Source organism: Hemitrygon akajei, chromosome 5 (assembly GCF_048418815.1).
Source record: "Hemitrygon akajei chromosome 5, sHemAka1.3, whole genome shotgun sequence".
In the NCBI taxonomy this organism is placed as follows: Eukaryota; Metazoa; Chordata; class Chondrichthyes; order Myliobatiformes; family Dasyatidae; genus Hemitrygon; species Hemitrygon akajei.
In genome coordinates this window covers 115376920-115400532 of record NC_133128.1, presented here as the reverse complement: position 1 = coordinate 115400532, position 23613 = coordinate 115376920, and the positions used below count along the sequence as shown (strand labels likewise).

Sequence of the window (23613 nt, the reverse complement as noted above, 5' to 3'; positions counted from 1 at the left end):
TATCACTGACTTGTACGTTGTGAGGTTTGTTGTGGCAGCTGAACATACTACATAACAGCACAGCCCACAATGTTGTGCCAACCCTTTAACCTACTCCAAGATCACTTTAACCCCTTCCTCCCACATAGCCCTCTGTTTTTCTATCATCCATGTACCTACCTAAGAGTTTCTTAAATGGCCCTAATGCATCTGCCTCATCACCCCTGGTCGGGCGTTCCACGCGTCCACCACTCCCTGTACAAAGAACTTGCCCTGAGCATTCTCCCTATTATCCCAGACAGTCACCTTAAAATTATGCCTTCTCATATTTGCCATTTCCACCTTGGGAAAAGGCACTGGCTGTCCACTCTATACACGCCTCTCGTCATGTTTTATTGCTCTACACTGCAAAGACATAAAATTAAATAATGAAATAAATCGTGTTTAAAAAAAGAGTAACCTAGTGGTGTTTATTGGCCCCTCTTCTACACAAAAATACAAACAGGACACAACAGAACATCAACACCACCCCCCCCCCCCCCCCCGCCCGCCAAAACACCCTCCCCTCACACAACAAAACGGAAAAGGAACGGGTGACTTTAAAACCACAAGTCTGAAAAGATCCGCAGTCCATAAGTGCAATAGTTGAATCCGTAAACGTGGAACTGCAATACCTTCCTACGATATCATGGAAATTCATCGAAGGAGGCAGGGAGGCCTACCAGTCTGCCACAGCGACCGAGGCGCACAGCGATAGGCCGCTCACAGAATTCTCCAGCAGCGAGCAAAATGCAGGCAGTCCGTGCTGAACTCCCGCTCAACCTTGCCTCGATGTCTCTATCTTCCTCAACACTTTAATCGTCAACAAGAGTCCAGCTAATTTTATGTCAACGAAGAGTCTGGGTAACTTTTACAGATGCACCATGGAGGGATTTCTAACTAGTTGCACTGCAGTCTGGAATGGAGGGGCCACTGCACAGGGTCGGTAAATGGTTGTAAACTCAGCCAATTCCACCATGGGTACGAGCCACCCCAGCATCAAGGATGCCTTCAAATGCTTCAAAAAGGCAACCTCCATCATTAAGGACCCTGTCACTCACGATATTCCCTCTTCTCATTGCTACCATCAGAGAGGAGGTACGGGAGCCTAAGGACACCCACTCAATGTTTTAGGAACAGCTTCTTCCGGTCCACCATCGGATTTCTGAACGGTTCGTGAACCTATGAGCGCGGCCTCACTATTTTAGCTCTCCTGTACAGTATCTCGATTGTAATTTATAGTTTGTTTTTTCCTGTTGTGTTGTTCTGCAGCTGCAAAACAGCAAGCTTTACGAGATATGTCTGTGGTAATAAGCCCGATTTTGATTCAAACTTCACTTGTATGTCCCCGTGGATCCTTCGTGATGGATGCACGTTATGGCTGCGTTTCTCATATGGGTGCATTCTATGAAACGGTGTGGAATTTCAGCGGCAGAGGAGTTATGGACACTTCTGCAGCGAGCGGTTTTCTCCTGCAGTATACTAGACAGCCTTTCCCGAAGAGCATCACCCTGTTGAGGTGGAGAGGCTTCTGAGCTCCTGAGACCCCGCGAGTGGCGCTGCTTGGAGCTTGGCTCCCGGTAGGGTCACCCGTGGCAGTGAGGTGAAGTGGGAGATTCCAGACAAAGAGCGATCTGACCAAGACCGCAGCGGTGGAGCTGGCGGAAGATGATGACTCATCACAATAACAGTGAATACAGAGGAAAGGTGCCCCGTTGCCATGCCACTGGACCTCTGACCTGTGACCTTGATCTATATGATCACATTCAGCAAAGTCTGAGGGAAAAATAACCCTGGACTGAAGTGATTGCACCAATGTCAAGTGGCCAGTAGGCGGTAGCGCTGTTCCATTTGATTCGGTGGCCCAGCTCTCTGGTACAAAACAAAATAGCAAGGCAAATGGAATTCAAGGAATGTCAAAGCTGACAGGGAGTTAACAGGGCCTCAGGAGAGGAAGGGGTGCTGATTGAAAACAGCAATACCCAAAAAATGTAGTGGGATCTAAGTTTTTCAGACACACTCTCTGACCTTTGTGATTTTTTTTTAAAGAGGTTTGAATTCGACCATGTTAAAAAATCTCCTTCATGGTGTAAGAATCCAGAACTTTCCTAGATTGCAACATACCAAGGGGGTGGAGTGAAAATCTGGCAGCCGGCCTGTTTGGAAGGGAGTGACAAAGATTCAGAGGGGCACCGGCAGAGGGGGAAATGTTGAACTGCTTGGAGAAAGATGGAGTAGGTTAAAGATTGTTTTCATTTCCAGTACATAATCGTTACTCCGGATCTGATGTAGCACAGAAAAAGCACAGTAAGATAAAAGAACACAATAAAAAAAGACAATAAACATAAATACATAAGATAGCTTATGTACATAGATTGATTGTATGTCCATAAAGTGATGCTAGGAGTGTCTCTTCACAAGGTGAACTGACAGGAAACAATACCGTGGTGGTGGTTTGGGGTGTGGTGGGATGAGTTAGTGGGTGGAGGTGTTGATCAGCCTTACTGTTTGGGGAAAGTAACTGTTTTTTGAGTTTGGTGGTCCAGGTGTGGATCTACGTAGTCTCCTTCCTGATGGGACTGGGATATGAGCGGGTGGATGGGATCCTTCAAGATGTTTCTGGCCCTTTACACACTTGATGCAGTCAATACAGCTGAAAGCAGTATCAGAAACACAAGAGATTCTGCAGATGCCGGATATCCAGAGAAACACATACAAAATAGTGGAGGAACTCAGCAGGTCAGGCAGCATCCAGGATGTACCTAATAAAGTGGCCACTGAGTGTTGTGAAATTTGTTGGTACTGTGAATGGACGCAGCAGGATATAGATGAGATGGAAATCTGGGAGAATTTAGTTCCATTAAGTGCAAGATGATGCATTTGGGAGGCAGGAGATGTACAGTAAATAGTAACACACAAAACGCTGGAGCAACTCAGCAGGTCAGGGAGCATCTATGGAGGAGAATGAACAGTCAATGTTTTGGGCTGAGTCCCTTCATTAGGACTGGAAAGGAAGGGGCAAGAAGCTAGGGTAAGAAGGTGAGGGGAGGGGAGGGGAAGGAGTACAAGCTGGCAGGTGATAGGTGGGACCAGGTGAGGGGGGGAGGGGGAATGAAGTAAGAAGCTGAGAGGTGTTAGGTGGAAGAGGTAAAAGAAGAATGAATCTGATAGGAGATCAGTCCATGGAAGAGAGGGGGAGGGGAACCAGAGGGAGGTGATTGGCAGGTGAGGAGAAGGAAAGGGGTGAGAGGGGAACCAGGATGGGAAATGGATAAAGAGAGAAGGGGGAGAGGGGAGAACGAAGAGGCATACAGGAGCAAGATTGATCAGCTGGTTGAGTGGTGTTTCAACAACCTTGCACTCAACGTCAGCTGGACCAAGGAACTGATTGTGGGCTTTAGGTAGGGAAGTTGAGGGAACCAGTCCTCATCGACAGATCAGAAGTGGAAAGGATGAGCAGTTTTCAAGTTCTTGGGTGTTAACATCTTTGAAGATCTATCCTGGCCCAACATACTGATACAGTTACAAAAAAGGCACAACAGCAGCTGTATTTGATTTGGAGTTTGAGGAGACCTGGTATGTCACCAAAGACTCCAGCAAGTATCTACAGAGCATTCTTACTGATTGCATCACTGTCTGGCACAGACAAGCCACTGTGCAGGATCGGAAAAAGCCGCAGAGGCTTAGCAACTTGGCTGGCCCCGTCACGGGTTCTGGCCTCCTCAGCAGCGAGGGCTCCTTCGAAAGGTGACACCTCGGGAAGATGGACCCCCATCACCCAAGACATGCCCTCTTCTCATTGCTATCATCAAGGAGGTGGTACAGGAACATGAAGAAACACACACTCAACGTTTCAGCATCAGTTTCTTCCCCTTCGATTTCTGAATGGACAATGAACCCATGTACACAATCTCACTTTATTTGTGCCCTTTCTGTTTTACTCTTTTTGCACTACTGTACTTATTTAATTAAATTTTGTGTATATATAATATGTATGTAGTATATGAAATAAATATATTTCTTACTGTAATTTGTAGCGATTATGTATTGCGATGTACTACTGCTGCAAACAACACATTTCACAACATATGCCAGTGATATTAAACCTGATTCTGATTACCGGACGTTGGAGTAATCGATGTTCATGTCATCAGGTTGGAGGCTACACGGGCAGAATACGAGGTGTTGCTCCTCCAACCTGAGAGTGGCCTGGTCGTGGCAGTAGAAAGGGCGTCTTTCTGAATGCAGAGGATATGGAATTGGTTTCGTATTGTCACATGAATCAAAGTACTATGGACAGTTTGTTTTTACATGCCACCCACACAGACAATTTCATTACATCAGTGCATTGTAGGACAGGGTAAAACAATAACAGAGTACAGAATAGAGTAACCGTTACAGAGAACGTGCAGTGCAGGTAATCTATGAGGTAGATTATGAGGTCAACAGCTCTTCTTACTGTCCTGGGGACTGTTTGAGATAGAAGGGAAACAGTTTGGTTTAGCTGGAAAAGCTACTGCTGTACAGCTCCAGTGATCTAGGTTCAGTCCTGTCCTAGGGCAGGTGTGTAAGTCTGTGTGTTCTCCCTGTGACCATGTATGTTTCCTCAGGGTGCTCTCGTTTCCTCCCACTTCCCAACCACATGAGGTTGATGGGTTAATTTGTGGCTTTGGTGTGTAGGTGAGGGGCAGTGTCTTGGGGAGCTGCGGGGAGTGTGTGGAGGGTAGATTACAAGGAGAATCAGGAAGGATAGTGTTGTCTTCTGGGCTGATGTAATGGGCAGAAGCAGTGTCTGATGTTATAATGATGCTGGTTCGTGGTGTAGTGCCATCTGCATTGGTCTTTGAGTGATCTTGGGTTCAAATCCAGCCAGCTCCTCACACCCTTCCTATCCGTGCTGGGTTGAGTATTGGGCTAGCAACTCGGCCTCGTACGAAAAACAGACAAAACTTCTTAAGAAAAGACAAAGTTGCTACCTGATGTGCCACAAGCTACAAAGAGGAACAGCGATGACATAGATCTAGAAGCCTAAGTGGCTTTTGAAACACTAGAAATTACAGGAGACACCTGTTCCCACAACAAAGGAAATGAAACATCATTCTGGGTAAATATAGGGCAGGAGCTTTCTGCTACCTGTGTGTGGGGGGGGGGGGGGGACATTCTCTGCAAGAGGAAGGCCAAGGGGTACTGCAAAAAAAAACTAAAATGGAGGGAGTGAGAGAGGAGGGGAAGAGATAGAAGGGTGATAGGAGAGATGGGAGTTGGGGAAGGGATGTGGGGAGGAGATGTAGCTGGAAATCTGACCTTTTACTTGAACGAAGTATCAGCAACTCTGCTCACTTCCCTGTTGTATTTCTACAGACTTCTGAACGCACTGCCCTCCAATCTCTCTGCACTAGTCCCAATGTTATCATGAAACCCGCAGACGGGGGTGGGGGTGGGGGTGGGGTGGGGGGTGGTGCTGTTATAGTGTGGTGGACTGACATCTACCTGGTGGTAAATCTCAGACACCTCCTATTACATACCTCTTGAAAAGGACCTCACTCAGGACCCAGCAGATGGTGTCTCCTGCGTCATCACTAACCTCATCAAACCTGGAGATCTCCCATCCACTGCTACCAAACTCATAGTTCGCTTACCCACCCCCACACCCCCCTCCCTCTCCTACCCAAGATCCACAAACTTGGCTGTCCCCGTTGGCCCAATGTCTCTGCCTGCTCCTACCCACTGCCTGCCTTAACTCCATTCAATCTCCCCTTCGTTCAGTGCCTTCCCACCTACATCTACAACACTTCTCATGTTCCTGATCTCTTTGATAGCTTTCAGTTCCCTGGCCCTGACCACCTCATTTTCACCATGAGTATCCAGTCCCGATACACTTCTCTCCCCCGTCAAGAACACCTTAAAGCTCTCTGCTTCTTTCTCACCAAAAGGTCCAACCATTTGCCCTGTACCACCACCACCCTCTGTCTGGCTGAACTAGTCCTCACCATCATCCTCCTGATGAAGGGTTTCGGCCCGAAACTTCATCACTACCTCCTCCCATAGATGCTGTCTGTGTTTTTGTTTTTCTTTAAAAGTTGTTTTTGTACCTGCCTCACTATAATCTCCCCCCAGCCCTACCTTTCTTTCCCTTTTATTTCCCATAATTCTCCACCTTCCCCCAGCCTATTTCCCTCCAGCCTATCACTTCCCAGCTCTCTACTTCATCCCTCCCCCCACTTCTTATCCCCCCTCAACCATCCCATGTTATTTCACTCCTGATGAAGGGTTTCGGCCCGAAGCGTCATCACTACCTCCTCCCATAGATGCTGTCTGGCCTGCTGAGTTCTGTCAGCATTTTGTGTTTTTATTCCTCACCATCAACAATTGCTCCTTTGACTACTCCCACTTTCTCCAAACTGGGCTAGCCATGGACACCCTGCAAGGGCCCCAGCTACGTTAGCATTGGCTAGGTAGAACAGTCCACGTTCCAAGACTTTCCTGGTAATGCTCCCCAATTTTTTCTGCACATCGATGACTGCATTGGTGCTGCTTCTTTCACCCATGCTGAGCTCGTTAATTCACTTTGTCCAGTTCTGACACCTCCCTCCCCTTTCTCAATCTCTCTGTCTCCATCTCTGGAGACAAACTGTCTACCGACATCTTTTATGAACCTAATGATTCCCACAGCTATCTTGATTATATCTCTTCCCATCCTGTCTCCTGTGAAAATACTATTCCAATTTCTCGATTCCTTTTTCTCCGCTGCATCTATTTCCAGGATGAGGCTTTCCTTTCCAGGTCATGAGAGGTCACCACCTCCTTGAAAGACTGGGGTTCCTTTCTTCCACCGTTGATGCTGCTCGCCACACTCACCACATCTTCCCGCCACCTTAATAGAGTTCCTCTTATTCTCACACACCCTTGAGCCTTGGTGTCCACAATATCTGCCATCTTCAATGGGATCCTGTCACCAAGCACATCTTTACCCCCGCCACCCCCGCACCTAATTCTCTACTTCCCTCAGGGAATGCTCCCTCTGTGATTCCCTTGTCCATTTGTCCCTCCCCACTAATCTCCCTCCTGGCACTTATCCTTGCAGCAGAACAAGTGCTACACCTCCATTCAGGGCCCCAAATGGTCCTGCGAACCTGTTGGGGGTCACCTACTGTATCTGGTGCTCCCAACGTGGCCTCTACATTGATGAGAGCTGACGTAGACTGGAGGACTGCTTTGTGCGTTACCTTCGCTCCATCCACAAAAGTGGAATTTGCTGGTGGCCAATCTTTTCAATTACAATCCCTGTTACCATCCTGACATATCGTTCCAGCCAAGATGAGGCCTCTCTCGGGGGGAGTAGCAGCACCTCATATTCTGTCTATCTGGCCTCCAACCTAATGGCATGAATATCAATTTCTCTTTCAGGTATTTTTTTCCTCTTTTTTTTTTCTTTTTTCCTCCCCTTCATCCTTTTACTCACCACTCTGGCCTCTTTCCTCACCTGCCTATCGTCTCGACCTGGCCCCCTCCTTCCTTCCCTTTCCCCCATGGTCCACTCTCCTCTCCCGTCAGATCCCTTCTTCTCCAGCCCTTCACCTTTCCCACGTACCCGGCTTCACCTTCCACCCTCCAGCTCGTCCTCCTTCCCCTCCCCCCACCTTTTTGTTCTGGCATCTTCCCCCTTCCTCTCCGCTCCCAATGAAAAGTCTCAGCCGGAAACATTGACTGTTTACTCATTTTCATGGATGCTGCCTGGCCTGCTGAGTTCCTCCGACATTTTGTGTGTGTTGCTGTGGATTTCCAGTATCTGCAGGATCTGTTTTGTTTATGTTCTACAGCCTCCAGAATTGTCTGAAAGGCGTGAAGCTGGCACCAGGAGGGTCAGAAGGGGGGAAGTCACCAGGACTTTAGCAAAGAGGGGTGGTTTTGAAGACTGAGTGTGTGGAGTAGTGGGAGAGGGGCGGAGGTGGGGGTGGAGGAGGATGGTGGGAATATGGAGGGGAAGGTGCAGAGACAGGGACGAGAGGAGAGGAGATGGTACCCAAAGCTTAGGGTTGAAGGCACAGCTGCTGCTGATCAAATCGGGGATGATTGGGAGGCTAGAGCAATGAAGCGGACCCAGAAGAGTGCAGCAGGGAAGGGTTAGGTAGCGGAAGGGTTTGAAGAAAATGATAAATTGGTTGATTACTGTCACATGTGACATGGTCCAGTGAACAATTTTGCATGCCACCTACACAGATCATTTCATCGTGTCTGTGTGTTGAGGTAGTACAAGGGAAAACAATAACAGAGCACAGAATAAAGTGTTAAGAGTTACAGAGAAATGCAGTGCAGGCAGACAATAAGGTGCAAGGACATAATGAGGTTGAGGGATTGTTAATTAGTCTTATAACAGTGGGACAGAAACTCTGCGTGAGCCTGGTGGTATGTGCTTTCAGGTTTTTTGTCTCTTCTGTCCGGAGAGGAGAGAGAATGGGTATAGACGGAGTGTATGGATGGGAGACTGGTTCCTGTGATATGCTGAGCTGTCTCCAAAACTGTGCAGTTTCTTATGGTCACGTGTAGAGCAGCTGCTGTACCAAGAGGTGATGCATCCGATTCGAACGTGTTGTTGTACACCCTTCTATGGTTTGGATCACTGTTATGTCTCTCTCTTGTCCCTGCATGTACAGTCTGCGGTGAAACACCTTCTCCCTGAGGTGAAAGTTCAGGACACTGGGAAGAAGTGCGTGGTGATCGACTTGGATGAAACGTTAGTTCACAGCTCGTTCAAGGTATGTAAAAGTGATTTATTTTGGAAAGTCGAACTTGAAGGGTTAATGGCGGGGTTCTCAGCAGTGTGGAGGGACAGAGAGGTCTTGGGGTTCACATCTGTAGACATTGGGGTTCACATCGTAGGACCTATACAAAGTCGGCATGCAAGTTAATAAGGGGGTTCAGAAGATACAAGGTGTGTTGGCTTTCATTAGTTGAGGGATTAAGTTCAAGAGCTGTGAGGTAATGTTGCAACTCTACAAAACTCTGGCTTAGTCCACCTTTGGAATATCGTGTTCAGTTCTGGTTGCCTCGCTATAGAAAGGATGTGGAAGCTTTAGAAAAAATTTGCCAGGATGCTGCCTAGATCAGAGAGCATGTCTTATGAGCTTAGGCTGAGCAGACTGGGCTTTCTTATTTCTAAGGAATGAAGGAAGATGAGAGATTATTTGATAGCGGTGTGTGAGATGATAATAAGTAGAGATCAAATGGACAACCAGAAACTTTTCTGGCAAAAATAGCTTAATCAAGGGGGTGTAATTTAGAGGTGATTGGAGGAAAGTTTAGGGGATAAGTTTTTTGGACTGAGAATGGTGGGTGTGTGGAATGTCCTGCCAGGGCTGGTGGTAGAAACATATATATTAGGAATGTTTAAGAAACTCTTAAGCATGTGCAGGAAATGAAGGGCTATGTAGGAGAGAAGGGTTAAATTGATCTTACAGTAGGATAAAAGATTGGCATAGCATTGTGGGCTGAAGGGTCTGTACTGCGTTCTACTCCAAGATCAAGCTAACCCTTCCCTCCCACATGGCCCTCAGTTTTTCTCTAGGGAGCTGGGGATCCAGGGATTTAGCAATGGGTTACAAAGATGATTTGAGGTGTGGGATTGGCATTCATCATACTGTGAGGTAGAACGAGCTTGTGGGGCAAAGCCAGCACAGTAGACTAGCGATTCCCAACACTGTCCGTAAGGAGTTTGTATGTTCTCCCTGTGACCGTTTGGGTTTCGTCCCCCGTTCCAAGGATGTGTGGGTTAGGGTTAGTTAGCTGTGGGCGCTGGAAGTGTGGTGACATATGCCCCCAGCACATTTTACTGATTTGCTTGCTGAGGACGATGCATTTCACTGTAAGTTTTGTTGTACATGTGACAAATAAAGCTAATCTTTATCTTGTCCTCGCCCGGTCACTGCAGTCGGCCGTAGGATGGTGCTGGACAGATTGGGTAGTGGGGGCTGTGCCAACAGGCTGGGATGGTGGGTAGGGGTGCACTGTTCACTGGAGTCTGACTGGACGATATGCTTCTCCTGCAGCCGGTGAACAATGCGGACTTCATTATCCCGGTGGAGATTGACGGAACCACGCATCAGGTGAGAGAGTGTGATGTGTCGAGAGAGGCAGTGGAGCGAGTGTCCGTTCCCCACTCTTCTGCGGGCATTTGGATCGGATACAGCCAGGTGTCGGGCGTGGTTAGTAGGCTAGAGTAACCCGATAGTAAACAGCACCTGTTTAGTCCCAGTACGGGCGGCATGGCAGTGTCGCGGTTAGTGCAGTCACTTTACAGCGAAACTCCTTCCACTGCTTGTAAGGTCCCTGTGACGGCATGGGTTCCTCCAGGTTCCTGCCACTTTCCAAAGGTGTACGGGTTAAGGTTGGTACATTGTGGGCATGCTGTATTGGCACTGAAAGCATGGCGACACTTGCGGGCTGCCCCCAGCACATCCTCAGACTATGCTGGTAATCGATACAAACAACACACTTCACTGTATGTTTTGGTGTATGTACATATCACAAATAAAGCTAAGCTTTTAATTAATGGATCCAGCCCCTTCCCAGCCACTCTCTGAGCACAGAATCCCAGTGGATCCAAATCTTTCCTACTCCCTGTACTCAGAATCCCACTGGATCCAGCCCCTTCCCACTCCCACTGCACAGAATCTCTGCGGATATGGTCTCTTCCAATTCACTCTCACTGAAGAGAATTCCAGAGGTTCAAGGCCCTTCACACTCACTACCGTTTGCGGAATCCCACTGGATCCAGCCCCTTCCCACTGTGCTGCGTCCTAGTCAGTCACCTCTGAGTGTTGTTCCTGTCCTGGGTCTGCGATCTCAGCCCCCTTCGCCCATGCGTTCCAGAGGCCTCTTTACCCACCCTGCCCCACCCTCCCCGTGTTTGATGTGAGCTTTGGTCGTCGCCGAGGGGCAAGTGATACAGCATGGAAGCAGGCCTTCAGCCCAACTGGGCCATGCCAACCCAGATTCCCGCCTAAGCTAGCCCCATTTGCACACGTCCAGTGGAAGTGGCGGATGTGGGCTCAAATACAGTATTTAAGAGAAGTTTGGATAAGTACATGGCTGGGAGGGGAATGGAGGGCGATGGTCCAGGTGTAGTTAATGGGAGTGGGTAGACTGACTAGATGGGCCAAAAGGCCTGATTCTATGCTGTGGTGCCCTATGACTATGTCCCTCTAATCCTTTCCTGTCCAAGTACCTTCTAAATGTTAATGGATCTGCGCCATCTACTTCCTCTGGCAGCTCGTTCCACACCGACCATCCTCTGTGTGAAGAAATTACCCCTTGGAGACCCTATTAAGTCGCTCCCTTTTCTCTTTAAACCTCTGCCCTCGGGTTCCTGATTCCCCAACCCTGGGAAAAACAGACTCGCTGTACCTGTGCCCCTCATGATTTCCTATAAGATCACCCTTGAATCTCCTACGCTCTGAGGAGTAAAGTTGTGGCTTGTGCCCAGGGTGGGGCAGTGACAGTATCCCTCTCCAAGCCGTGGTCTGGGTGAACAAACGTGCCTTGGCTTTTAGTGCACTTGCTGTGGGGAGTTGGGGGTATGTAGCCAGGTGCTGCTCACCCCCACCTGCCTTGCCACGCTGTAATGGGGTGGAGGGTGGGCCTGAAATCTCGAATGCTCGACGACGCAGGAAGCCAATGGGTGGAGAGCACACACCAAATGTCTCTACTGAATACCGAAAGGCTTGGACTGGATGTTTCCCGTAGTGCGGGAGTCTGCGACCAGAGGGCACAGCCTCCGAGCAGAAGGGCGACCCTTTAGGGCAGCAATAAGGAATTTCTTTAGCTGGAGGATAGTGAATCCGCAGTTCATTGCCACAGATGCCTGAGGAGGCCAAGTCATTGAGGATACGGAAAGGAGATTGATAGGTCTTTGATTGGCAAGAATGTCAAATGCTATGGGGAGAAGGCAGTGAATGGGGTTGAGAGGGAAAATAAATCAGCCATGATGGAATAGTGGCAAAGGCTCGATGGGCTGAATGGCCTAATTCTGTCCGTATGACAAATGGTCTTACATGCGGAGGAACTCTGCAGGTCAGGCAGCATCTATGGAGGGAAATAAACCATTGACGTTTCAAGTTGAGACCCTTCATGGGGCATGGAAAGGGAAGGGGGAGATGCCAGAATAAGACAGTGGGGGCAGGGGGGAGTACAATCTAGGAGATGAGAGGTGGGACCTGGTCGGTGGGGGAGGGAGGAAGGAGGGAAAAGCTTGGAGGTGAAGGGTGGAAAAGGCAAAGCGCTAGAAAAGAAGGAATCTATTGGAGAGGAGGGTGGACCATGGGGGAGGTAATAGGCTGCTGAGCAGAGGAGGTAAGAGGCCAGAATGGGGAATCATAGGAGGAGGAAGGGGCAGGGGGAAAGAAGAAAAAAGATACCAGGAGTTTGAGAAATCGATGTTCATGCCATCAGGTTGGAGGCTACCCAGTCGGAATACAAGGTGTTGCTCCTCCAACCTGAGAGTGGCCTCACCGTGGCAGAGGAAGAGGCCGTGGATCAGCAAGCTGGTAGGGGATAGGAGAGACCAGGTGGGTGGGAAGGTGATAGGTGCAAAAGGGCAAGGGCTGAAGAATAAGGAATTTGATAGGAGAGTGGGCCATGGATGAAAGAAAAGGAGGTAGGCACCAAAGGGAGGTGATGGGCAGGTGAGAGGGGAACCGAAATGGGAAATAGAAAAAGAGGAGGAGGAGTGGCGGGGGAGGGGGGAGAGATTACTCTAGTTTGGTGGAATCGATATTCATGCCATCAGGTTGGAGGGGGCTGGTGTTTGTCTTGGTTACTGGGGTGCCTCCCCTCAAGAAAGCACAGCATTGAGAGTGAGGGGAGGGGCTCCTCACCCCACCCACCCACAGGCGTGGAGCTGCTGGCAAGACAAGGCCGTGGGCCTGGTTCAAGTAATCCAGGATAGGCTGTTGGTATAACTCGGGCCTGTCCTTGACTACTTGGCTCGGGAGCCGGTCCAGATTCCAACAGGAGCAGCCCCTCGCCTTCCGGTTACTGCAGGAGAGCTCCCTCCCCGAGCCTCTTCACCATTTGGGTAGAGCAGGGAGGGGCGAGGATTGGGATGGGCTGGAGGTGCCAGGAAGTTGTAAGGATGGGCCACAGGTTGGATGGTGGCCGGGAGTTACGTTTGTAACTCCAGAACCTAATTGAAAGAAAAGCACTGGAGCCCCGGGAGATGCGCATCTACTCATTTTCACTTTAGTGAGGCGTGCGCTGTGCAGTAATGACGTGTGCCATTCGCATACTTTTACATATGTAAACATCAAGGATGCTTAATCAAACAATATATTTACAGTATTACTCAAATATTACTGAAACATTAAATACACAACACTGGGTGGTGCCTGTTTCTTTTGACAATGATCCTAATGCAGCCTCCTTCTTCCATTACTCACTGAACAGTCAGTCTCAGTCACCTTGTGATCCTGAATCTCCTTCCTCCCCTCACAGCCCTTTCTCTCTTCTCCTTTTCTTCCTCACTCTGCCCTCCCTCCCTCAGGTCCCTCCTCTCCCCTGTTCTCAATCCCCTCCCTCTGCCCTCCTCTCCCCCTCTACTTTGAGGAAATGCTGAAATGCTCCGAGGGCAGACTGGGACAGAGGAGTTTGTAAGGGGGTCTGATGGAGGGGCGATACAGCGGGACGTGAGACGTCAGACTGTGTGGGGAGTGCCGGGACGTTGGGCTGGGTCCGTATGAGAGAGGAAAGAACTTTCCGCGGAGTGGCAGCAGCTGGAGTGATCTTGCAGACTGCTAGCATGGACCCGATGGGACGAATGGCCCCTGGCCATTGTGTGATAAGCCTCTGCTCTCCCTTATCCAGTGTATTCTCTGTTCCAGGTCTACGTGTTGAAGCGGCCTCATGTGGATGAGTTTTTGAGGCGAATGGGTGAACTCTTTGAGTGTGTCCTGTTCACAGCGAGTTTGTCCAAGGTGAGATTTTGCCTCAACCCCTCAACACCCTGACTGTGTCCCTCACTTTTCCCATATCTTTCTGTCTCCTGGGGTGCTGTATCGGAGATTTCGGACTTGTTCCATTCTGAGAACTCTATTGCCGTAAGACGCAGGAGTAGAATTAGACCATTCAGCCCATCGAATATCCACTGCCATTCACTTATGATTGAATTTTGTTTATCAACCCCATTCACCTACATTCTCCCTGTTACCCTTAACCCCCGACCAATCAAGAACATGTCAACCAGTGCCTTAAGTATATCAAGCAATGTGCCCTCCACAACTGTCTGTGGTAATGAATTCCACAGGTTCACCTCCCTCTGGTTAAAATAAGTTCCTCCTCCTCTCTGTTCTAATGGGACGCCTCTCCATTGTGATGATCTTGACTCTCCTACACTCTCTCCATGTCCGCTCAATCCAGGCCTTTCAGTGAGACCCGCCCCCCGACCCCTCATTCTTCTAAACTTCACCATTGAGAACATCATCAAGAGGCAGTACCTCACGAAGATGACGTCCCATCACTTGGAACCCTCACCATCCAGGACGTGCCCCCTTATGCAAGAGCCCAAAGGCCCTCACTCAGTGAGTCAAGAACAGCTTCTTTCCTTCACCATAACATTCTGAACTGTGGGTCCATGAACGTTACCTCACAGATCTCTTTCGCACTGTTTATTATTTATATATTTAATAATAACTTTACGTCTTACACAGAACAACAAATTTCACAATAAATGTCGATGATAACAAGCCTGATTCTGGCCTTCATTGAGTACACAATCGAGATGTCAGAATCAAGTTTATTATCACTGACATATGTCATGGAATTCATGGTTTTGTGGCAGCAGTACAGAAAAAGTTACTGCAAGTTACAACAAGAAATATATTTTTTCAAAAGTGCAAAAGGAGAGCAAAATAGTGAGGCAGTGTCTGTACTTGCTGGAAGTTAGAAGGATGACAGGGGATCTCGTTGAAACCTTTCGAATGTTGACAGATCTAGACAGAGTAGATAAGATCATAAGATATAGGAGCAGATGTAGGCCATTCGGCCCATCGAGTCTGCTCTGCCATTGAATCATGGGCTGATCCAATTCTTCCAGTCACCCCCACTCCCCTGCCTTCTCCCCATACCCTTTGATGCCCTGGCTAATCAGGAACCTATCTACCTCTGCCTTAAATACACCCAATGACTTGGCCTCCACTGCCGCTCGTGGCAACAAATTCCACAGATTTACCACCCCCGACAAGTAATTTCTCTGCATCTCAGTTCTAAATGGGCATCCTTCAGTCTCGAAGTCGTTCCCTTGTGATGTGGAAAGGATGTTTCCCATGGAGGGGGGTCTAGGACAAGAGGGCACAGCCTCATGTTGAGGGTCCTTAGTATTGAATGCTGCCTTCTTGAGGCATTGCTTTTATAAGATGACATCCATGGTGGGGAAGGCTGTGCCTGTGATGGAGCTGGCTGACTTCACAACCCGCTGTAGCTTTGTCCGATCCCGTGACTAGGAGTCTCCATACCAGCCGGAGCTGCAACCAGTCTGAATGATCTCTGTACATCCTCCAAACTTTGCTAGTCGGATCTCCTCAAGTTCCAAATTAGGTATAGCTGTGGGCATGCCACCTTCATAATTCCATCGATGTGTTCGACCCGGGTTACATTCTCGTTTGTTAAACTGCGTCCCTCACTGCTCTTGTGTGTGTTCAGCTGCTGCTGTCTCTGTGTTTCTCCTCCCCCACCCTTGACTCTGTTTACTTTCTCCCACCCCTCCCGCAGTACGCGGACCCCGTGGCTGACCTGCTAGACAAGTGGGGTGCCTTCCGCTGTCGCCTCTTCCGGGAGTCCTGCGTCTTCCACCGGGGCAACTACGTCAAGGACCTCAGCCGGCTGGGGCGCGACATCAACAAACTGATCATCGTTGACAACTCGCCAGCGTCGTACATCTTCCACCCGAATAATGCGGTGTGTGGCTTGCCCTTTCTCATTCGACACCTCCCACCCCTTCCCTCTCCAGGGGTGGGGTACCTCGCCCGTTCCAGTGACCCACTGTCGCAGGGTTAACCATTCCCCCCCGCCACCTGCTTCTGCAGGACTACCGCACCAGTCAGGGTTCCAGCAAATTCTGAGGAGGATTAGGGATTGGAGAGCGTGGAAGCAGGCCATTGGGCCCCACTGTGTCCTGTTGGATTCAGGTGTTTCAATCCAAGGTTCTTTCAGAAGGCACAAAACCTGTTGCTTCACAGTTGCTTTGCTAGGTGTAAATAGAGTTGGGAATGAACAGGTCTACTAGTGAAGGGAGGTAGAAGCAAAAGAAAAAAGCCAGACCAAAGATGGCGTCCAACGTGGAGCAGCTCTGCTTACACTACATAGATAAGGAAAATCCCATCTGAGTTTGCAGGTAAGAGTCAGAGAATCGGAAAACTTCTATTCAAATAAGCAATTCCAAGTGAAGCTTCCAGAACTTTCTAGAATCATACAAATTTAACCTTTAGGGGATACACTAAACTCTTACATGTGTATAAGACCTACTTAAAATACAAGCAGACAATTAATTGTTAAATTTCAAAGAAAATCACAATAAAACAGTCAGGTGGATACTGAACAGTGATTTGTTTTGCTGTCACATGTACGGAGTGTGTGCCAGTGCAAGCTGGACTCCAGGCACTCAGAACGCGTAGAACATAGAACGGTACAGCACAGGAACAGGCCCTTCAGCCCACAGTGTTGTGCTGAACCAATTCAATTAATAATCAAATGGCCAACTGAACTAATCCCTTCCGCCTACACGATGTCCACATCCTTCCATCTCCCTCACCAGCATGTGCACATTTAGATGTCTGTTAAAGATCCTGAATGTTTCTGCCTCTAACGCCGCCCCGGGCTGTGTATTCCAAGCACCCACCACTCTTTGTTTAAGAACAACATGCCCCTCACATCTCCTTTGAACTTACCTCCTCATCCATTAAAACTCATCTGCATTAATCCCATCCCTCCACACTTGTCCTGGGAGTTTGACGTATCAGGGTGATGGAAGTGAAATAACAGTTTCTACCCAGCTGCTTTTGGACTTAAATGGTTCCCTAGTGTGACTCTTGACCTCACAACCTGCCTTGTTGTGGCCGTGCACCTCATTGTCTGCTGGCACTACACTTTGTAGGGGTAACAATTTGTTCTGCATTCTGTTGTATCTTTTAGAGTCATAGAAAAGTATAGCACAGAATCAGGCCCTTCAGCCCATCTATTCCAGTTAACTTGCCTACTCCCATCAATTTGCACCATGACCACAGCCCTCCATACCCCTGCCATCTATGTCCCTATCCAAACTTCGCTGAAATGTTGAAATCAAGCTCGTGTTCACCACTGATGTTGGCAGCTCATTCCACACTCTCACAACCCTCCGAGTGAAGAATTTTTCCCTCATTTTCCCCTTAAACACTGCACCGCTCACCCTTAACCCGTGACCTCTGGTTGTAGTCCCATGCAACCTCAGTGAAAAAAGCCTGCTTGCATTTACCCCATCTATACCCCTCATGATTTTGTATACCTCTATCAAATCTCCCCTCAATCTTCTACATTCTAAGGAATAAAGTGCTAACCTATTCAATTTTTCCTAATAATTCAGGTCCTCCGGTCCGAGCGACATCCTTGTAAATTTTCTCTGTGCACTTTCACCTGATTGTTAACTTCCCGGTCGGTAGGTGACCAAAACTGCACACAATACTCCAAACCAGGCCTCACCAGCTTCAACGTTACATCCCATCTCCACTACTCAATTCTTTGATCTATGAAAAGCTTTCTACCTGTGAAACCACTTTCAATGAATTATGAACCTTTCTTCCCAGGTCCTTTTGCCTTACCACACTCCACGGCACCCCCACCTTTCACTATGTAAGACGTACCCTGGTTGGTCCCACTGAAGTGTAACACCTTGCACTTGTCTGCATGCAATTCCATCTGTCATTTTCCAGCTGATCCAGGTCCCTCTGCAAGCCATGATAACTTTCTTTGCTGTCTGCTACAATCTGAGTGTCATCTGCAAATTTGCTAATCCAATTAACCACGTTATCATCCAGATCATTGATGAAATACGACAACAGACCCAGCACCAATCTCTGCGACACTCCATTAGTAACAGGCCTCCAGTCTACCCTTCTCTGGCTTCTCCCACAAAGCCAATATCTAATCCAATTTACTTCCTCATTTTGAACACTGAGGGACTGAACCTTCTTGACCAATCTCTTGTGTGGGACCTTGTCAAATGTCTTAATAAAGTCCATGTAGACAACGTCCATCACCTTGCCTTCGTCCACTTTCCTGGTAACGTCCCCGAAAAGCTCTATGAGATTGGTTAGATGTGACGTACTATGCATAAAACCATGCTGACAATCCTTAATCAATCCATGTCGATCCAAATACTCATATCCGGTCCCTTAGAATACCTTCCAATAACTTTCCCACAACTGATGTCAGGCTCACCAGCCTATAATTCCCTGGTTTATGTTTAGAGTCTTGCTTAAACAGAAGAACATTAGCTACCCACCAATCCTCCAGTACCTCACCTGTCGCTAAGGATGCTACGTATCCCTGCTAGGGCCCGGGCAATCACTGCACTTGCCTTCTGTAGGGTTGGTGGGAACAACTTGTCAGGCCTTGGGGATTTATCCACACTGATTTACCTCAGGACAGCAAACACCTTCTCCTCTGTAAGCTGTACAGGGTCCACGAAGGTGATGCCACTTTGCCTCACTTCTGTAGGCTCTGCGTCAGACTCCTGACTAAGTCACTCATTTGAGGTCTCCCCCATCACTCTTGGCTGCACACATGGATTACCATTCACTTTTCCTTGTGTAATAATTCAGTGTGCAGTTGTAATGTGTATTTCTCTGTACCTTGGTGCATGTGACAATAGTCACATTCTTGTATTTATCACATGTACTTCAAAACATCCAGTGAATTGAGATGTTTGTGTTAATGAGCAACACAACTATGCAGTTTGCTAACCCCTCCTACCCCAAGCATCTTCGGAATGTGGGAGGAAACTCACTCCTGAGAGACAGTAGTGGGGACCGAACTCCAATCTTCTACACAGACAGGCCTCCGACCCCAGGATAGGCTGCCTCCAGGGTTCCAAACTCCAGCTGCTGGCCTGGGTTCGCAAACAGAGGGCCTCCAGCTTCCGGGTGCTGTCTGTAAGGAGTTTGTACGCTCTCCCCGTGACTGCGGGGGCTTCCACCCGCGTTCCAAAGGCGTATGGGTTAGTCGGCTCATTGGTCATTGTGAATAGGCGAGTATTGCGTAGGTGGGCTGCTGGACGCTGTGGCTGGTTGGGTCAGAAGGGTCTGTTCTGCACTGTATCTATAAATAAATGAAAAGGCCAACCCAGGGGCTTCGACCGTTTTCCCTTGACTTGTGGATGGGCAATGTTGGAAGAACTGAATTGGGATAGTGAAGTGGCTGGCATTTGGTAACTGGATGGTTGACGTGTCAGAGTTAAGTGGTCCCGAGTGTGAGGACTTCCTTTCCCCTGCCAGTTTCTAACACACTGTCTCCCTCCACCCTCTGGTAGGTTCCCATTGCTTCCTGGTTCGATGACATGTCTGACACGGAACTTTTGGATCTCATCCCATTCTTCGAGAGACTATCGAAGGAGGAGGACATCTATGCATTGCTGCAAGAACACAAATCGAGCTAGCGCTGAGCCAAGCGGAGACCGAGGGGTGGCGGCTGGACCCGCCTTCGATTACCTCCTCACCCTCCACACCACCTTCCTCGAGGTGTGCCCACCCCTCGTTCCACACACCAGCCCACTGCCTCTTCTACTTGGGGAAGGAGTGGCAGTTTTCTAATGACTGCACTCCCCAATGGGAGTAAACCGGGCACAATGGACTATCAGACCCTCGTAAGCACTTAATAGGGCATCAAATGCCCCACCTCAGCCTTGGAGAAGATCCATGTTTCTGCTGAATTTGGGGGTTAGAGGAGGGGGGGCAGTTTCTGAAACTGTTGACGGGACTCTTTCCTTGCTTTGAACTCCACCCCCAAGTTGTCGGCCACTGGAAAGGGCCTTGTTTTGGGGTGATGAGATAATGCAGGAGGACGTACCCACACATAAAGGCCTCCTCTCCTCCCCCCACCCTCTTCCCTAAGTCATCCTCACCGTGAGGGAGAACAAGGTGGTGATGACTCCCACTGTGGCACAACAGATGATCTCTTAAAGAGAGCTCGTAATGAACAGGCAGAGATTGTGAAGGAAACAGTTTCTGATTGAACATGGTTGAATTTATTGGACCCGGTTTTAGGGGTGTGGGGGGATGGGGGCCAGATGAAACCAGAGGGAGAGGAAATTGTCTTCCCCCCCAGCCTCCCATGCAGATGTGTTCTATGATCTCTCCTCTCCCTCTGCACGCACTCAGGCACCGCACCGGGGGTGGGGGTATGGAACCTATTGTGACTTCTGGTTCCCTCGCACTGCACGTGGCTCACCATCGTGGATAGTCTGTCACTATGGCGAGTCTGAGACACCCGGGTGTTGGATGGTGTGAACGAAGGTCAAAGGGGTGTGTGTGGTCCTGGAGGATGCCCTTTATGACGGACTCTGCCCCCGCCAACCTCGGTAAGACTTTGTCTCGAGTGTGGTCCAGGGGCTCTCCTTCCACTCCAGGGTGACTGATGTCTTCCAAGAGGAATCCAGCCATCTTTTGCCCACCCATCTCCCATGCCTTGCTGTTCTGCTCAGCCATTAGACCATGAAAGGTGGTCCAACCCTGTTCCTTCCACCACACCCCCATCAGGACCTAGGTGCTCCTCCTGTTGGAGGCAAGTTTGGTCTCCTGCCCTGGGGTGGTGAGGGGCGGGTGAGGTTTATAGTGCCAGATACACAAGGGGGTGGGGGGGATAGTTTGGTTGAAACTTTTCAGTGGCTTGACTAGCCTGATTCCACGATGTTTGATTGGCCATTTTCCTCGTCCAGTTGCGGTTTCACCTCCAACTGTTTTCCCCTGTACCCCTCTCTCCTGTTACACTTGCAGTGGGGGTGAGCAGGCTCTGTGTATTGGGAGTGGAGGGAGGGCAGTGTTTGTCGCGGGGACAAACTCTTTCCACCACCACCACCTGGAACGGAGTTACCTATGAGGTAAGTGAGTGACGTAGCTATGGGGGAAAGTGTGTGCCTCATGGTGAGAGGATGCTATGCGGGCTCTGGTTCTGAGCGAATTGATGGATTACTTTTCAAAGATTGAATGTCGATTGCAGTTTTGGTTGCACCGTGATGGGGATCTCCATTTGCTGTGGGTGGGGGTAAAGGGAAAGGGACCCACCAATGTCAGTGACCTGTCACAGTAAGACCCCAAATTCCGGGCCGAAGGTTCTGGGCCGGTGCTGCCTTGCGTGGTTGAATGGGCGCCCTGACCTGTGTGTGCTGAGAGGCTGTTAACGTAACCGAGCAACCTGACGACCAGGAGGTGGGGGTGTGATGGGGGAGACTGGACCAGAGTTGGGACAGCCGGAGCTGGAACCCCGAGATTTGATCAGAGCGGCACTTCCAGAGGGGGGGAGAGAAAAGACTTGAGACTCTCTGCCTCCATTATGCACTGCAAGTCTAGTGACCAGGAGATCCCATCCCAATTCTTGAACCCCGCAGAGAGCTGGCCCACTCCCCTTGCCCCTTTGACATTGCCCCATCTGAAACAAAAAGGGTCCCTTCTCCGACCCCCCCAGTTAACCACTGGAGCCTGGCTTTTCCAGCCAGGATTTTTGCTGGGAATATTTCTACCGGTATAGAAGTTACCTTGGTGGGTATCAAACCTTTGCTATAATTCTTGAAGCACAACTCTCTCGAAACTGTTCAAGTGCCTTCTCTATATTTATAGAGCTTATATACTGTATAAGAAATGTAATTAAAGATTTGAATACAATGGCAGATTGGAGTTAGAATAATATTTTTGTTAGTATTTTTGTACTGCACCAGCGTGTTCACTGTGACCAGCATACCTGGAGGTGTCTTATACCTGGGTGTCTGACTTGATGTGGGTGGGATTACATTTGATCAAATTACCTTTTTCTCTCGTGTTTTGAAAATAAAGAGGCTTCTTTAAAGCAATAATGAGTGTCTGCTGATTTGTTTCCTGCTAATTCTGTGACGTACAAACAAGGTGGGTGGAAGGGGGGTGCGGGAAGAACGAGGGCCCCTTACACGCGCAAGCAAAGTTAAAGAGTATTTATTGTCAATCTTCAATACACGAGTGTAAAGGAGAACGAAATGATGCAGCATAAAGAACAGAATGAGAAACAAAAAAACAAAAGCTATCCTATAAAGTAATTGCTACACTGTATGTACATAATTGTGACACTAGGTGATGGATGGGTATGTGTTTGTGGGGTGGGTCGGTTAATGGGTAGTGGTGTTGATCTGGAGGTAGTAACTGTTGTTAAGGTTACTGGTCGGCATGGATGCCTCTCTGTTGATGGGACTAGGACAAACAATCCTGGAGCAGGGTGTATGGGATCCTTCATGATATTTTTGGCCCTTTCTGTATATGTGTCCTTGATGGCAAGTGAAACAAACCTGAATTGAATTACACAGCATGGAAACTTGTCATTTGGCCCAACCAGTCCATCCTAGCCAAGATGCCATCTAAATCAGTCCCATTTGCCTGCATTTGGTCTATTTTCCTATCCAACACCTTGTCATTGTTAATTTATCTGTCTCGACCATACCCTCTGACAGCTGGTTCCATATACAGAACACCCTCCGGGTGGAAAAACTTGCTCCTCAGGTTCTGTCAAGCACGCCCTCTTCTCACTACTGCTGTCGGACAGCAGGTCCCACACCACCAGGTTCAGGAACAGTTATTACCCTCCAAACACCAGGCTCCTCAACTTCACTCACCTGATTGCTGAACTGACTCCACAACATAATAGGCTCACTTTCGAGGACTAACATTTATATATTTATTGAAAGATGCACCGTGGAACAGGCCCTTCCAATCTTCTCAGTATTATTTGTTTATCATTTTTCTATTTGCACAGTTTGTCATCTTCAGCACATTGTGTGTCAGTCTTAGTGTGTAGTTTTTCCTTGATTCTGTTGTAGTCCTTGTGCTACTGTGAATGCCTGCACAAAGATTGACAACCACCTTGGTGTTGTATATGGTGACAGGCGTACTTTGATAAATTTATTTAGGATTTTTTTCAGCTTTGAAGAAATAGACGACTGGTCTCATTCAAACAATTATTCCACTTTTGAGGAGTCCTCGGCCTAATACACAGCTGACTGGTGTGTACCTTGTGAAGTCATTTCAGTTCCACACGGTAATCCGGGAAAACACCTTGCAAGTAAATAAATTTCACGTGTTTATTTATTGTCATAGTAACCCTGGCAGAAACCTACCTCAGCGACTGAATCTGAATCTAGATGTTGCTATTGCAACGGGCTCCACCATCTCCCCCGGCACCCACCCACCACACTCTGTGTAAACTACCTGCCTCACACGTCTCCTTTAAACTTACCACTTTAAATCTGTTCAAAGTCAGAGGAAATCCATTACCAACGTACCAGATACACCCATGGGATTCATTTTCTTGCAGGCATTCACAGGAAAACAAATGGAAAAT

At 48.6% G+C, this 23613-nt stretch overlaps 1 protein-coding gene across 1 annotated transcript in view; it reads left to right on the top strand.

Moving 5' to 3' along the window:
- Positions 1–22102, top strand: part of LOC140728077 (carboxy-terminal domain RNA polymerase II polypeptide A small phosphatase 1-like) — a 43503-nt gene extending 21401 nt beyond the window's left edge. The window contains exons 3-7 of the mRNA XM_073046253.1: positions 8673–8774; positions 10065–10121; positions 13893–13985; positions 15778–15963; positions 19568–22102. Of these exons, the coding sequence (XP_072902354.1) occupies positions 8673–8774; positions 10065–10121; positions 13893–13985; positions 15778–15963; positions 19568–19693 (564 nt within the window). The 3' untranslated portion in view covers positions 19694–22102. The remainder of the gene's footprint in view (positions 1–8672; positions 8775–10064; positions 10122–13892; positions 13986–15777; positions 15964–19567) is intronic.
- Positions 22103–23613: the final 1511 nt, after the last annotated feature.